The 17319-nt window shown below is 40.7% G+C and overlaps 1 protein-coding gene across 1 annotated transcript in view; it reads right to left on the bottom strand.

The window, feature by feature from the left end:
* LOC134546339 (hemicentin-1-like) overlaps positions 1 to 17319 on the bottom strand; it is a 345137-nt gene that overhangs the window by 112490 nt on the left and 215328 nt on the right. Inside the window, exons 34-36 of the mRNA XM_063389116.1 lie at positions 14293 to 14392; positions 12556 to 12674; positions 4101 to 4269 (exon numbers count right to left, since the gene is read on the bottom strand). Of these exons, the coding sequence (XP_063245186.1) occupies positions 4101 to 4269; positions 12556 to 12674; positions 14293 to 14392 (388 nt within the window). The remainder of the gene's footprint in view (positions 1 to 4100; positions 4270 to 12555; positions 12675 to 14292; positions 14393 to 17319) is intronic.

Raw genomic sequence — 17319 nt, 5'->3', positions numbered from 1 at the left:
GCAGTCTGTTCAACATTTCTGGCTGCGGTGGTCCAAGGAGTATCTGAACACCCTCCAGCAACGAGTGAAGTGGAAAACCAGGGGCACAGTCCTCAACGTAGGAGACCTTGTAGTAGTAAAGGAAGACAATCTTCCACCGCTTCAATGGCAACTTGGTCGCGTTCTGACTCTCTATCCAGGAAAGGATGGAGTTTCTAGAGTAGCTGACATAAAAACTGCCCGTGGTTTGCTCAAGAGGCCAGTGGTGAAGCTATGTCACCTTCCTGCTCAGTGAATTGTGCCGTGTCTCTGATGGGTGTATATAATGTCATTAAGGTTGTAGGCTCAAGAGTTGACTGAAAATTTGTATAATTTTGGTGGGCGGTATGTTTCGTATAAACTAGTCTATAAATGCTGTTAGGAGGTAATTTAACTTTGAGATGTTGGTGACACTGACTGTGGAAGAATACCGTTACCAGGCGCCATTTTACTACTGTTCGGTTCGTGGTTTTAGAGAGTTCGTTATGTGCGGAATTTTGAAGTAACTTCGGTGGTTGGTTGAAGATTACCGGGAACAATGGGTGTGCCGTGCACACAATACGTGTTGTGGTATGTAGGACTGGTGCGGTGACGTGTGTATGGACAATTCCGTGGACTTATATCAGTCGCAATTACCTGCGTGGTCCTCCGGTGGAAGCATGGGTTCAACTTTAGAACAAGGGAGCGGTACCGTTCGATGGTAAACATTTTGGTTTTCATATTTTAAAGTGATTATTATTAATTAAGTTTTAATAATTATAAACATTTCAATCTCAGTATAATAAATAATTGCCAGTAGTTACAGTTAGAAAAAAGAGAACACACATTATTTTTAAATTAATCAGTTATATTTAATTATTCTGTGCTTAATATTCGGAATCGGATTCATATCTTAAATATTTCCAGGGATTCGAATCGGATTCGAACCGAACTGAAAATCAAAGATTCGCACATCCCTAAATATTGTACTATTATATGTAAAGGTGTTGAGTTAGTAATCCAGCCATAATGCAGCTAGATTGCTTACAGTTTCATCGTTGTTCTCAGAGAAATTATTGTTAGGCTGTAAAGCTTCATCAGTTTCATTCCTTTTTAGTATGTTGCCACATGAGATGTAGTTTCATAGTTAATTTTACTTCTTTAAAATAGTCCCAGTAGAAAAGTGGTTCAAAACTATCCTATTTGTATCATTCCTCCTTGGTTGCTTAGCAGAATGAAATTAGTAACATTCATACAATAAAGGGATTGGAGCTCTAGCTGTCAGCGAGTCAAGATGGCTTCTGTACGAGGGGCTGTCTCGAGACCCTACACAGGGACCAATAAGAGTTACTGGCATCTGCGACATGTAGATATTGGTGTTAAAGCAGTTACTGTAAATATTTTATGTGTATTTACGTATATTTTCCTGAAGTCAGGGAGTACGAGGATATTAGCCGAACTCCTGTGCTAGTCTTGCACCACCCACACGTCGATGAAGGGCCAGAAGGTGACGCCATTGCGGCCCTATTCGGTCATCAAATTGTTGATCCTCATCGGTGAAATCGATGCCTTAGAATACTTCTCAGCTGCCGAAGGAGTTTCAGTCTTCTGATCCATAGTTCCAGAACAGCATCTAGAATGATTTCTCTCAATAGCTTTGCACGCCTGAATGCTGAGACGATGCATCCAGGGGTCCTGCATGGTTTTCCATCTCTGTCCTACGACTGTGAACTACTGAGACAACTAATGGTATAATCCCATGATCTGTAGCAACATGTGTCTAAATGACCTGTCTTTGAAAACTTTAACATTTATAATTTTTTTCCCCAAAAACCTCTATAACTGATTTCAGTCCTCTCGCACGAGGGTACGTCATATGGTTGGGTTGCATAAGGATTGTCAGTAACTCACAAAATCATAACCTTAAACTCAATGTTATAGGTATGTTTGTTTTGAAAATTGTAATCATTCTTAGATCAAACTTTTAAATTCAATTGAATATTGATTTCTATACAAGTTAAAAAAATTATGTTTTATTCTGAACCAGAGATTTTAGTAATAATATGAGTAATAGGGTTCATGGTGCCAATAATGTATAAATAACACTAACAGCCATTAGCCAATATTGATTCACCTTACCTAACATTATTTATTGTCAAGGTGCCCACATATTTATTTATTCATCAGATAGGTCATTGCTCACACATCCACATTATAATCATAACACCTCTAAGATAAGTCATATCATACATATCCATCCAAATATGGACAGCTGCAGAAAACATAAGAGTTTGACATCGTCCGGGCCTGCGGCCCCTTTTGAGTCCAACATGCCACCGCCCCAAACACCACCCACCCTCCATTCAAACCTCCTGCCTACCCGTGCGTACGTGTGCGTGCGTGTGTGTTCGCCCGGCAAGAGGGCGCTGTCGAGTCAGTGCGCCGCACCCCTAAATATAATTAAATTCAACTTTGTAAACTGTTTTACTGTTTCCCAAGTGCGACGTGACGGCAGATCGGTCAGGAGGGTTTTTAATTTTATGTACTTTTATTTAAAAATGTGTAATTAAATATAAGGGCGTTTCCGGACATTCCCGAAGGAAACCAAAGCCAGACACTGTTTGAATATATTCCTTAACAATTGTAATTTTATTATCCTTTTTTAATATTCAGTAAATGTCACGTAATTTTTTAAGAATCCTGTTCATGTTACTTTAGTTTCCCGTGGCACGAAATCAAAAATACCTTTAACAGCAATTGTTTCGGCGGGAGGATGCCATGTTAGGCTAGCAGAGCCATGAGCTCACCCCAGTCTTCCGCCATCAACGACCGAGAGCAGACGCTTCAGCACTCCGGGGACCTCACCGCTTGTTCATCACTGCTTAGTAATTCTGTTCATCCTTAATTCTTTTCAAATATTTTTTCGTTTAGTCCTCAGAGCCTCTCTCGGTCGGGGGACTGCTTAAATAATTACCTTGTGACCAGTATGGGACTTTTCTTAAACTTCCTACATAAGTCGAGGTGTGACCACGTGGTTGGTCACTGCACTTTAAACCGATTCGTGCCGCGGGCGTATGTTACAGTTTAAATTGTGTGCGTGTGTAATCGAAGTTGGCCAAATAAATAAGGGCGTGTAAATTTAAATGAATTCTTTTATTTTTAAATATGTGTGACCATGTTGAGTGTGACGGCGTGTGGGACGCCTAAGAGCCTACTGCGTAGGTGATAGCGTGCCCGACGCTGAGAGCGGGCAGGTATTAGTACTAGGTTGTTTTCAGGGGGAAATTAAAATCATGTCTCACATGGGCGACGTCACGACCCTGGTAAAGAGTCTCTCATAGGTCCGTGCACGGTGGCGCCCTTAAAATCCGAGCAATTAATGGAAACCCCGCTTATTAAAGATCAGAGGCCACGGCCCCGTAACAAGTTACACAAAGCTGCTAACTTGTACTACAAATAGTATTAAAAAGCGAGATCCTGATTTTTTTAAGCCAAGAAATTAAGTAATAAATCTACACTGCAAACTGTAGCTAATATTTGAAAATCAACTACGACAGGGATTTGATGTTGTAAGTGGTATGCATGTATGCAGGAAACCTTCATCTTTGTTATCCTGCAGTTAAACTCAAAGGCCACTGAGGTGCGTTACTAACGAAAAGTCTGCATACAGTTTCAATATATTGTGCTAGAGGTAGAGGCACACCCCAAGAAATTTCCGTTTACTTATAGGAACGTTTACTAAATTAACTGTAAATTCACAGAAACCTGTTTGTCATGCCAGAAATTGGATTCGCTCTCCATACTTTTTACATACAAAAAAATATAAATTTTTTGTATCTTCGGAATTCTACAACAAACATTGCCTTAGATACACAAAGCATACCTACACTGGTCTAGTTTCTGTTGCACCACTTGTACATGTATCTTGTCATCAACAGAAACAAATGAACACACTTAAAAAGTCCTGAACATAACAGAAAATTACCACAGTTCAAATTTACGTCTATAGAAATCAGACTTTCCACGACATACACGCCGACTTACGTTGTGCAGTTGGATGCAGTTTGGTGCAAGGGTTCTGTTATCTCTAACGGGCTCCTCACCTTGCACGCGGACGTCGAAGAAGGCCTCGTCGGAGCCGGCCGAGTTCTCGGCGAGGCAGGAGTACTCGCCGGCGTCCGTGGCGCGCGCCTGCATGAGGTGTAGCTGCCGGCCGTCCGAGGACACATGCAGGCTGCTGCTGCCGCCGTCAGCGAGCACCGCTACGCCATCCTGCCCAACACGCGCGGCGCGCGGCAACAGTGGGAACTAAGGCCCTTTGTGCAATGACACGGGGTGGAGACAGATCATATAGACAAAGATGGATATCCCAGAACATTTCACTAACACATATGCCCTTCCGCAATGCACGGAAATGTAACAAATGGCAACCAATGAATTTGAATTTAACGATTACGAAATATTAATTTAAATGAAAAAAAAAAATTGAGCTTCGAGATTATAACATGGTCAGGATTTACATAATAAACATAAATAGAACACTAGATTTTCTTTTACTTCAAAAACCATCTTTGACGTAAACAAACTGTTGTCCCTTCGGCCCTAAGTCCCTCGGTCCCCGACGAAGCTCGCCCTGTGGGAGTCGCTTTTGCTCGAGTAGCTCCAGCCGGAGAGTGGCGAGTTCAGGCCTAACGTGGCCTGGACCGGAATATGCGGGACAGGGAAAGGGGTTCAGGAGAAGTTGGAGATGTTGACGAAGGCGATTGGAAAAAGACGTCTTGCCCGGTTTCATAGACAAGATTTATTAAGGGAAAGCCTATCGCAGCCTGGCCGACCACGTCGTGAGAAGGACGTTTCTTCCACGCCGCGACCCGGACTCCCTTATCACAATAATAACTAAAACGCGGTGCTGTAGGGCAGCTGATGACGGCCCCGTGATATGATAAGCTGATCGCGATACTCGACCGTACATGACGTGTTCGTGACGAGGGACTTCTCGCGGAGCGGAGCGACTCAGGTCTGCTCCGCACGGCAGCTAGACAGCGACTGAGCTCTCCGCCCGCGCACGCGTGCGCTACGCCCGGGCGGCGGAGGGGGGGAAGAAGGCCAGCGCGGGAGAACACGAGCTCGCGGTAGGCCAGGCGGCGGGTCTACAAACTTAAACACAGGCACTGAAATAACATTTTACAATTAATTATAAAAATACAAATACAATACCAATTATGAATTTCAAAATAAAATACATAACATAAAAAAAATACGTGGCCGTCCGTGAGCGATCGTTAATCAGACATAGGGCGCACGCGGGTGCGTCCCTGATCTAAACACTACACTGCACTGCACTGCACTGCACTGTGCTGCACCAGTAGGACAGGTGCCTCCCTTAGGCACACGGCGGTGGGCAGGTATGGCCTCTACGTCTAGAAGGGCACGACGATTGTCGTAAAACATGGCTACCACCGCAGCCAAATACTCGGCTTCTATTGGTCACATGGTGTCACGTAAACAGAAGAGCTCGGCTTTGCAGAGCTAATTCATATGGGTTCATGTCCGCACGCATGCAGTGATAGATTCTCTGTTCCGTGAGATTCATCTCCATTTACGTGAGACGTCTCTACTTCCAAGTTGTTCTGTAAAAGGTATTATGGATTAGCTCAGTAATGCCCAGCTTTTCCCTTTACTTTACTAAATGGTCCGTGCGACCAATAGAAGCCAGAATTTGGCAGCAGTGGTAGACATGTCTATTTACCTTTGTTCACAGTAAATATAGTTTTATGTACTCTTAGGCGATATAATAACTTCAAATGGATGTAAAAAGTTATAGAAAATTTTCAGTTTTGAAAAACACCATTTACTTTACACCCTTGTACAGATTTTACCAATTTTTCACCTCTGCTTTTTTTATCAGTCTGGAAGTAATTTGTGCACAATTATAGCAGGTGTGTCCATATAGGGTTATATGGAGAACATCTTGTCCATTATTTTACTAAATAAATTTAACACAATGTCCATGATCTACATTTTTCAGTCTATTTATTGATAAAGAATTGCAAGTTGTACAGATAAAATTGTTTTAATGATAAAATTGGCAGATAAAACCAATGTTGTAGCTTTTGTGTGTGGTCTGGATAATAGTTAGTCTGTGGACCTAACACACTTATTCAAGTAAAATGATGAATTGTTGAATTGCTTGATAGCGTTTAGCATCACGCGCACATACACAGAGGCTTAAGGTGACGAGTCTTCCGAGATTGTACTGGGCTTCAAACCACTTGGATACAGACTCGATGACCGTGAATAAAATTTTGAAAATAATTACCTACATTAAACAGAGAGTGAATGAATGTTAACAATGCCTGATGTACATTCAGTAAGGTTAACATTAAATCACAAAAAATAGCAGTTCCCCATCTTTATACTAATAAACACATTTTATATTTTAGTTAAAACTGTAGGCCATAAAATTCTGTCATTTATTACCCCTTGATTCAATATTATATGTACTCTGTTATCAAAAAATTTGTTAGGGAATAAATAGCCAATATGATTTATGGCAAATATTATAAAAACATGGCCTTTGATTACAATGTTAATAGTTTAAATTTAAATAAATAACATAGTAATGCAAGAATAATTTTGTTATATACTGAAAAATAAAAATACTACACATAATGTTCCTTCAAAATGAATTACAGTCAACTTTATTGAAAAAATGTTATTTTATTAGTATGTCGTACTAGGGAGGTAAGGGAACGAACAAATGAAATGTCGGAGTGGGCGCCACCACGTGATGTGGGCACGTGGACCCAGCGGAGACTCTCTTCAGGGCATGACCTGACCCGTGTAGGGCAAGGCTCGGTTCCCTTAGCTCGCGATATCGTTACAGTGGGCTCTTCATGCGTCCCACACGCCTCGAGGTTCAGGAGCAGGGACACGTGGTCACTCGACTAAAAATCACACGTTCGACGTACTCCTTTTATTTCAGCAACGTTACAACACGTCTCCAATCGCGCTACACCTACATACACTATGAAACTGTTAATAACGCCAACGGCGGGAGAGAATAAGTTTACAGGCTGACCAGGTCACCTCGTGGCCTGGCCTCGTGAAGTTTGGACGCGGTTCGTGATTAAATGTCTGAATTGAACTTAAATATTTATTAAAACGTTAAAACAAGTCGGCCACCCAGAGTAGGTCTCGCAGATACAATAAAGGTTTAAGAATGATAAAATTTCCAGCGGTTGTTAAAAGATCAGTTGATTAAGAAAAATATGAAGTTGCGCGGTGCTCACCAAGCATCCTACCCCGGGTGACGAACGGAAGCAACTGAAGAGGCCAGGGCAGCATGGCGGCCGGAAAGAACTGTATTTACCGTTAGTCTCTCCTGTTATTTATTAATACATATTTTAACTAAAACAAATACACTTAAAATTCTATAATAAAATTATAACAAAGTTGTTGTGTTTTCACCTTGTTTAAATGGACATCAACTCATTACACTGTACGACTATCACATATTTATTCAAAATCGCTCTACTCATTATGTTACATTCACTCTCCACCATTACATCACGATCCACTTGCCGCTCTACCACTTCCTTTCATAGATACCAACTCTCATAGATGCCAACATCACATATCACAACACCTTCCCTTTTATAGCAAATACATCCACACTCTTGACATATTACTACAATCCAGAAACAGAGCAAAAGTTAAAACAGTCATCAGTTTGGGGAATCATATTATTTGGTACTCACTAGTCTTTGTATCTTGCTGGCACTTTCACCTCACGTCCACTTTTTGTACGTCTCGACACATTGACCTTTTCCTTACCACTCATCAGTGCTGGTGGGCACTCTCCCTGCCGCACTCTTGACCCTGCTCCCTGCGACTCTCCTCCTGCCTCGTCTTCTGCTGGGAACCCCCGGAACTCATCATCAGAGTCCAGGCTGGACCTTCTCCTATGCAACTCAGGAGCAAGGCTGGATGGTCTCAAGTGATGGGAGTTCCTCCGCACGTGCTGGCCATCCTGATCACGGACAACGTATGATCTCGGAGTCGAAGACTTGTGTACAATTTCTGCTGGTTCCCACTGATTGTTTCTATTTAACAAGACCCTATCTTGGTGCTCGAACTCGGTTGCCTTTCTTGCCCGTTGATCATACCACTGTTTGATCTTCGCTTGCCTGTTACGTAGTTCTTCTGCTACCTTTCCCTGCACTTCCGGTTGTAGTAACTGCTGCCTCATTGGTAGTTTCGTCCTTACCCGGCGACTCATTAGCAACTGTGCTGGTGACAGGCCTACAGCAGTCAGAGGAGTGTTTCTGTACTCTAGTAACATGACAGGTAGATCACTAGACGAATCCGAACACCTCCTCAACATGTTCTTAGCAATCTGCACTGCTCGTTCTGCAAGCCCATTCGACTTTGGGTAGTGAGGACTTGCTGTCACTACTTCGAAGTCCCAACTCATTGCGAACTGCCTGTATTTATAGGAGTTAAATGGCATATTGTCTGAAATAATGAGCTTTGGCACACCATGAGTAGCAAACACAGATTTCAGTCCTCTTATGACTTCATTGGCTTGTTTATTTGCTACTGGTACTATTTCAATCCACTTGGAATAGTAGTCAATGACAACCATATAGCTGTTGCCCCCATAGTCACAAAGATCAATACCAAGTTTCTCAAACGGTAATTCTGGAATGTTGTGAGATATGAGTGGTTCTGCTTTATTCTGGCTTCTGAATTTTTGGCATGTGAAACACCTATTTACCAATATCTCAATGTCTTCTGCCATTTTTGGCCAATACAGTACTTGCCTGGCTCGTGCTTTGGTTCTTTCTATGCCTAAGTGGCCCTCATGGAGTAAGAGTAGCATCTGCTGCCTCAATGCCACTGGCACTACAATGCGATCATTTAAGAACACTAGACCCTTGTCGAGATGCAAGCAATTCCTTTGGACAAAGTACATTTGAGCTTGCTGGCTGACTTGATGTTTGTGTTCTGGCCACCCATTTTGACAGTACCTCATAACCTCACACAGTGCTGTATCCTTAGCAGTTTCCCGCCTGAACTCATCCTTTCTAGTAGTCGACACCTGACTTGTATCACTCACACTCACAAGGTGAACCATTTCTGCAGACAAATCTTCATCTGCATGTTCCACTTCTGGCAAATACGCCCTTGACAGTAAGTCTGCTACATGCATGAGTTTGCCTGGAAGATACTCTACCGACAGCGTGTACCGTAGCAGCCTGATTTTCATCCGTTGAAGTCTAACAGAATACACATCTGCTATACTTTTCTTAAACACTGGAACTAATGGTTTGTGGTCCGTGTGTACTATGACATGCCTTCCATATATGTAGTGATGAAACTTTCTCGCTGCAAACACAATACTGAGCATTTCCTTCTCGACTTGTGCATAATTCTTTTCTGCTGAGGACAAACTTCGGGAAGCATAGCTGATCGGCTGATCATCACACATTAAACAACATCCCAGTCCATCTTTTGAGGCATCACACTGAATGGACAGTTTTTTGTTGGGGTCATACAAGCCGAGTACTGGTGCCTTGCTGACCAACTCCTTGACTTGCTGCAACACATCAGTGTGCACTGGTAACCACTGCCACTCAGTATCGTTCTTCAGGAGTTCCCTCAGTGGAGCTATGATGCTAGCTAAGTTAGGTAAAAACTTCCTTAAGTAGCTGATGAAACCCAACACTCTTTGCAGCTCAACTTTGTTGGTGGGTGTTTGTAGTGCTAGAATAGCTCGCACCTGGTCGGGATCTGGCTGCATACCATTTGAGGAGAACACATGCCCAAAATACCTTGCCTCCTTCTTTTTGAACTGAATCTTGCGTACATTGAACTTCACATTTAGCGCTCTCGCTCTCTGTGCTACCTGTAACAATATTTGATCGTGCTCAACTTCATTTGCAGCAGCAATCAAGAGGTCATCAAAGTATACTAGTACCCCTGGAATATCACCAAAGTTTTGCATGTTTATTCGTTGAAAAATTTCAGGTGCACTCAATAACCCAAATGGGAGCCTGAGAAATTTATAACATCCAAATGGTGTGCTGAAAGTGCAGTACATACTTGATTCCTCATCTAGTTCCACCTGGTAAAACCCATCTTTCAGGTCCAACACTGTGAAAATGGACTTATTGTTCAGCTGGCAGCTCAACTCCTCTAATGTTGGTATCATGTGATACTCCCTGCAAATTGCCTTATTCAGGTCTACTGGATCTAGACAGAGTCTGAGACTTTTGTCGCCCTTTTCAACAACAGTTAGGTTGCTAACCCATCCAGTTGGCTGATCAACCTTGGCAATAATTCCTAGCTTAACAAGCTCGTCCAACTTGATTTTTAATCTATCTCTTAAGGCAAAGGGCACTCTTCGAGGTGGTTTAGCAACTGGCTGAACAGATTTATCTACTACCAATGTGCACTTGTTCGGAATACACCCGACTCCCTGAAATACATCTGCAAATTCTGAGAGGAACTTATCTTCCGATAAAACGCTACTGTGTAAGGTGTGGACAAAACTGCGAGAAACTAACTTCAAACACACGCATCCTGGCAGTCCAAGAATGGGCATTCTGCAGCTACCATCTTCAACAACAACAAACTCCAGGCACTCCTGAGCACCATCTGCTGTATTTACTCCACACATTAGCTTAATGACACCCACTGGTTTCACTTTTTTGCCGCCGAACCCTTCGAGTGTTATGTGTGACCATTTCAACTGGGTTGGGCGAGCCAGCTGCTTCACAATACTCTGTGATATGATATTTACCTCTGAGCCCGTATCAAGCTTGAAATATACAGTCTTACCTTCAACCCACATTTCTTGGATCCACTCCTTTCGGCCTGGCTTGGCGTCCTCCACCCCGGTCGTTGCTTCTGCCACTTCTAATGTGCTGACAAAGAACTCTTCCATCTCACCTCCCGTTAACCTAACCTCTTCAACTTGGTTGGTGCACACGGTTGCAAAATGATTGAACTTCATGCACTTGTAACATTTTTTTCCAAAGGCAGGGCACTCATTCTTCCTATGTACCCTCCCGCACCTTCGGCACTTAGGACTTCCTTGTTGCACATGCTTCTGTTCAGCCCCCCCTTTGTATGGTACCTGCTGCTGTTCAGTTGATTTCTGCTTTCTTCTATTTCGCCACACAGTTTCAACTGTGCCTCCTCTCGGGTGAATTTCATCATCCGACGAATCCTCACGCCGATTAACAGGATTGACAGCTTTGGTTTGTATAGCGTCGGCACGTTGCTTGCCTAGCTCAGCCACCCTACACTGTTCCATTGCCCGTGACAAGCTGAGATCCGGTTCACGCAACAAACGTTCCTGCAGCCCTTTGTCCCGAATGCCCAAAACTATTCTGTCCCGCACAACACTGTCTGTCTGGTCCTTGAAGTCACAACTTTGAACCAGCTTTTTTAAATCTCTCACAAACAAGTCAAACGGCTATCCCTCTTCCTGAGATCGGCAATTAAACTTGTACCGCTCAACTACGATATTTTTTACAGGGTTACAATAATGTTCAAATGCTCGCAACACCTTTTCAAAATCCCTACGGTCTTCCGCTGGAAGATCGAATGTGTTGAACAACTCAACAGCCTCGTCTCCTATGAGGTTTAACCACATCGCCGCCTTGACTGCCGATGGTTTGGACTCATATCCAGTCGCCAGCATAAAAATATCAAAGCTCTGTTTGAACCGCCGAAAGTGTTCACACAGATTTCCATCTAGAAGCAGCGCCGGCGGTGGCTTAAACGATTCCATCGCGCCGAAACCTGTATAACCTCTATCTCCACGTGGCACAACAACGAAACAACACCACTAAGGTCACGTTGCGAACACTATGCGATTTACTACCGACTGCACCATGTTGTGTTTTCACCTTGTTTAAATGGACATCAACTCATTACACTGTACGACTATCACATATTTATTCAAAATCGCTCTACTCATTATGTTACATTCACTCTCCACCATTACATCACGATCCACTTGCCGCTCTACCACTTCCTTTCATAGATAAACTCTCATAGATGCCAACATCACATATCACAACAAAAGTTTCCTTAATTATTTAAGTTGAGTATTGATTATTCTAATTAGGAATATGGTTCAAACTGGTTGCGGGTAGTTCCACTGCCTGCCGCGTGGGGCGCTGCGCCGTCCTTACAACTAGCACTTAAAACATAAACACTTAGGGAATATTATTTAAAGAAAAGACAGTTAGGTAGACCTAAAAATTGAATAATAAAATAAAAGGGGTCGTGGCACAGACTTTACTCCTGCCTCTTGTTGGCGCCTCACACGCACACACACACACCTGCACACGAGGCGGGAGGTTTGAAATAGAGGGTGGTGGTGGGAGGAGAGGGATTGCGACGGCGTGAGGCACATCGGGCTTAGGGAGGGCGTAGCCCCGGTCGACGTCAAGTATTTTTACTTGATCGGTATGTTTCATTATATAAAATTAGAGTTGATGATAAAATTACTAAAGAAATAAAAAACATAAACTCCCTTACTTTGAACCACGTGATCTTGGGTGCCGGCGACCCAGTCAGAGGACATCTCAGCATCAACCGACGGTGCAGCTTCACGGTGTGGTTGAGATCGAGGGGCGAGTCATCCAGGTGAGGGGGCTCTGCGACATTCCACATTCCACATTCAACATTTGCATTGCTCGTTGCATGGTCCACTGCACTATCTTTATATGTAATAGGGATCCATCACTATGTAGGTATAACACTCTTTAATAGGCCTACCTTACCATAAAGAATAACGGGATTGTATAACAATGACATATTCTATTAATAAGGTACTTTTACCTCACATTTTCTACAGTTAAAAATAGTTCCTTGAACATACAGCCAGGGTTGGGAAAAAAAAAGTTTGATTTAAAAAATCAAACAACTTTTTTTTTTGTTTAAACCAGGTTTTTTTTTATTACATTAGTTATTTTGTTTCTCAGCATGTTCAAATGAAAGCCACACAACATCCTGTTTTCTGCCACTAATGTTGAACCAGAAAAGTTATAACATCAGATAACCAAGTCCACCAAATCTGCAAATCTGACTTAACCACAAAAAGGGTATTTGCCCACAGGAGGATTCTTCATAAAATGGGTGTTTCCCACAGAAAGTACATGCAGGGATTTCCCACAAAATAGGATTTTTTTAAAAATAATAATTAATTATTTCCTTTTTTTTTTTTACTTTTGACTACAATTTACTAATTAATTTAATTTTGGAGGAGTATTTAGCTGGGTATAATTTACAACTTATTCAGATAATTTGAATGATAAGATCTTGATGAGTATATAATTATTTATTCCTGTATCACAATAAATATTAATCAGCAAACTATTGTTGTTATTAGAGTAGAATTAGAACTTTCATTAAAATTAATTAGGATATTCTATTTAAAAATATATTAAATTTTTTTTTTAAAACCATGGTTTAAATCAGCCACCCCTGCATACAGCAGAAATAGGGGGGGAAATAATTGGTAAAATTGTACTGAATATGGATAGAGAGTTGGTGGATAATTTAATTCCTAAAGTGAATTTACAAAACTTGCTTTGATTCTTAAACTTAAAAATACATGTTACATTATGTCACAGTGATATTCATAGTTTTACATTCAAATACATAGCACTGGGCTTAAAAATGTATTTGATGTGTGTTGATTGTATTCAACGTGATTTCTGAACTATTTTTAAGAACTGGATACTGGGAAATATATTTTAAGCCATTTAAACTTATGCAACAGAAAAAAAAATTCAAATAATTTACTTGTATGTAAAAGCAGAGAAAACATGCTTATTTTTATGCCATATTGATTTTTAATTTTTTTTATTAATATTATTTGAGGTCTATTTAAAAAAAAACTCTATACCCCTTTGTATTTGTTTTTTTTTTTATAAATATTATAATCAGCTATTCATAAAGTGTAATAAACAAGTGTAAAAAGTCAGGCAAGTACTCTTAATTATTATCATTTGCACAACTTTTTTCACAATATTACAGTTAGTAAATATTTGCTGAAAATGTTAATGACAACAAAAAATTCAAGGGAGGCATTGAGCTGAAATCTCAGAAATAGCCTTTAAATAACAGTAATAATGATAAAATTGAGGGATAAAAGTGAACACTGCATGTGAGACCAAGCAGCGACAATGCCAGACTCTGAAGCAGTTGCACCACGGAGTGGGCAGCAAGTGCTGTGTGTCTTAGAGGGGCAGGGGAGGGTGGGAGCCCCACCTTGCACCTCGACATAGAAGGTCATCTCCGAGGTGCCGGCCTTGTTGTTCGCCAGGCACGAGTACTGCCCACTGTGGTGCATGCTGGCCGAGGGGATGACCTGCAACACGAGTGGCAAGAGTCACAGCCAGCGTGGGACTGCTCGTTTACACGTAATTGTCTGCAGTTTGAAACTCTCTGTAGCCCCAACATTTATATTTTATAATAGAAAAATATTTTTAAGAAAGAGTACATCAAAAGTCATTAAAAGTGTTTTTTTCTCTTTCTTTAATTAGGTAGTGAGAAGAGAGTGGCAATTCGTGAATTATTACATGGCTACCGCGTGATGCTGCTTTCTGTGAAACTGAAGGTCTGTGCTACGTATAGTGTTTGGATCGTGGAAACAGTTTTAAATGACTGTTTCAATTTAATTAAAATTATAATTGATAATTATAAACCATTACCAGGTGTGGTCAAGCATTAACTCAACAATGTTTTAGGGTGTTGAATAACGAATAAGGCAATTGTGAAGTTAAATGTGACTTCATCTACGTCACACCATGCCAGCTCCTGTCAACTCCTGACTCAATGGTAGTATGCAATGAATATTTTTTCTATTATATTTATCCATGGATATTCCATTAGTTTTATAACAGTCGATTTAAGTTGCATTATGCTACTTTTTATTTTAAACTAGCTGCCCGACCCAGCTTCGCACGGCTATACTAATGGAAAAAAATTAAGCCACATCTCATTTACAGTAATGGTAAATTAAAAAAAAATTCAGTGAAAATTTATTACAATGCTGTATAATGTACCAGAGAGAAAATGAATATCACCAATGGTTTCCCGACTCGGGCACGCAACGTACAACTGATGTACCCGTACTTTGCTATGGCAGTCTACAGGCAGATCACTCTTGTGCTGCTCATTATACATGCCCCTCCTTGTGGGTACGCCACTGCCGCGCGATGCCCGTTGCCATGGAGACGCAGAATGCATTTACAATGCAAAATCCTGTTCTCATGCAGACAAAGTACCCACTGTTGCCTGGTTTTAACCACCCATGGAATCTAATTTTTGGAAAATGTCATCCTGCGTAACATAAGGAACATTACTGTGAAGTTTGAAGTCTGTAAAATATATATACTTGAAAAAAAGGGCAATAAAAAATTAAACACAAGAGAGAGGAAAAAAAAACAATAGTTTAGGTTTGCGATTTAAAGTGATAAAAAGTATTTAAATACTAATTGAACTCTTATGAGGGTACTGATTGCTTCGTTGTTAATATCACACGGGTGTTTTTTACTTGTATGGGAAAATTAAGAATGATAAGGCATCTAGTGTGTGGCAACAATGTTAATAGGGAATAGGAAATAAACTTCTAGCACCTGCGGCATTGTCAACACACACTTCGTACATGTACTGCATGTTGTATCTAACCCCCTCCAACACATTTGATTCTAAATTGGACTTTTAGTAAGCATCTACATATAATGTTATTGATAATATAATATAGCCTACAGCCTTCCTCAATAAATGTACGATCCAACACTGAAAGAATTTTTCAAATCGGACCAGTGGTTCCTGAGATTAGCACGTTCAAACAAACAAACAAGCAAACAAACTCTTCAGCTTTATAATATTAACATAGATTCTTCTTTACCAGAGCCATGCAAAGTAAAAAATAACATTGCTAGCAGATTTTGACAAGCCAGTCTAGCGGTAGTCGTGATATGCTCACAGTTAAATGATGTTCTCGATTAAAACTCTGCGCGATCACACCATCTTACTCCCACCCCACCGGCGTCTCTGCAGCGCTTCGCGTAATGCGCAATCACTCCGGAGAGTGCTGCAGCTCTTTGCGTGCCTTCCAGAAGCATCAATGCCCACAGTGGCCCACGCTCTCCCGCCAGAGGGCGTGCGTCGACGATCGCGTTCAGGCCCCTGGGCAAGAGTACGAGTCACTCCACTCACGCCTCAACGAGAAACTAACACCAGCCTGCCCACAAAAAAATGTGTTGCGAGAGTCGGTGACAGTTGCTGCATAGGCTCAGTCGACCAATATACATGAGGAGAACTTAAAGGTGTTCTATACAATCATTTGAATAACATAGTAGACAAAGTTCAACAAGATTTTTTGCATTAGTAAAAACTAGTAATATTTTGAACTGTGTTTGATATTTTTATAACTGTGATGCTATTTTTGTAAAGACAAAAACACATTTATTTTAAATATTAAGGAATCACGTTCTGAATACTATGAATCAACAGCTAAAATAATAACCATTAAATAAAAATATAAAAAAATTAGTAGGTATTAGGGATGTGCGGGTACTCGATAATTTCAACTTCGATTCGATTCCTCAACTATTTGAACCCGGAATCGAAACTAAAATTTGGAATCGAATAATTCTGGCAAATATTTCAAAAGTAAAAAAATCGAAGAAATTGACGGTTACCGTTTAACTGATTGCTAGAAATAAATTTATTCATCAATTATCATTAATGTAACTCGTAAAATTGCTGCGCACTTTCACTCAAGCAAATTTCATAACGTTATGAAATATAGGTTAGGCCGAACATTAAATTTTTTTCAAAGATTGTGTATGATATAATTTACACGTTCAGAACCACTAACTGTTTAGGCTTGCAAAGATAAATACCAGGGACCGGAAAGTTACTTTTAAAAAGTAACTCAGTTACAGTTACAAATACTCCATTGGAAATGTAACCCTGTTACAACTACAAGTTACACTACTGAAAATAAAGTAGTTACAGTTACAGTTCTGAGAAAAGTAACTGTAAGTTACTTAAACAGTTACTTTGTGAAAAACTAAAAATGTGTTACGTAATATTGTTATAATTAAAAGCTAATAAACATATTGTGTTTAGTAAAGATATATGTTTATTTAAAATGAAATTTTTTTAATTAGGTTTTATATTACATTGAGTAATTAGTTCACACTACAAAATAATAACACTGATAAAAAATCACCACTTTTTTAACCACTGCTTATTGATCTTGAGTAGCAGTTGCTTCTCAAA

The sequence above is a fragment of the Bacillus rossius genome, chromosome 1 (genome assembly GCF_032445375.1).
Source record: "Bacillus rossius redtenbacheri isolate Brsri chromosome 1, Brsri_v3, whole genome shotgun sequence".
NCBI classification, from domain to species: domain Eukaryota; kingdom Metazoa; phylum Arthropoda; class Insecta; order Phasmatodea; family Bacillidae; genus Bacillus; species Bacillus rossius.
Note: the sequence above shows the minus strand (reverse complement) of the source record. Positions and strands in the feature narration are given on the sequence as shown.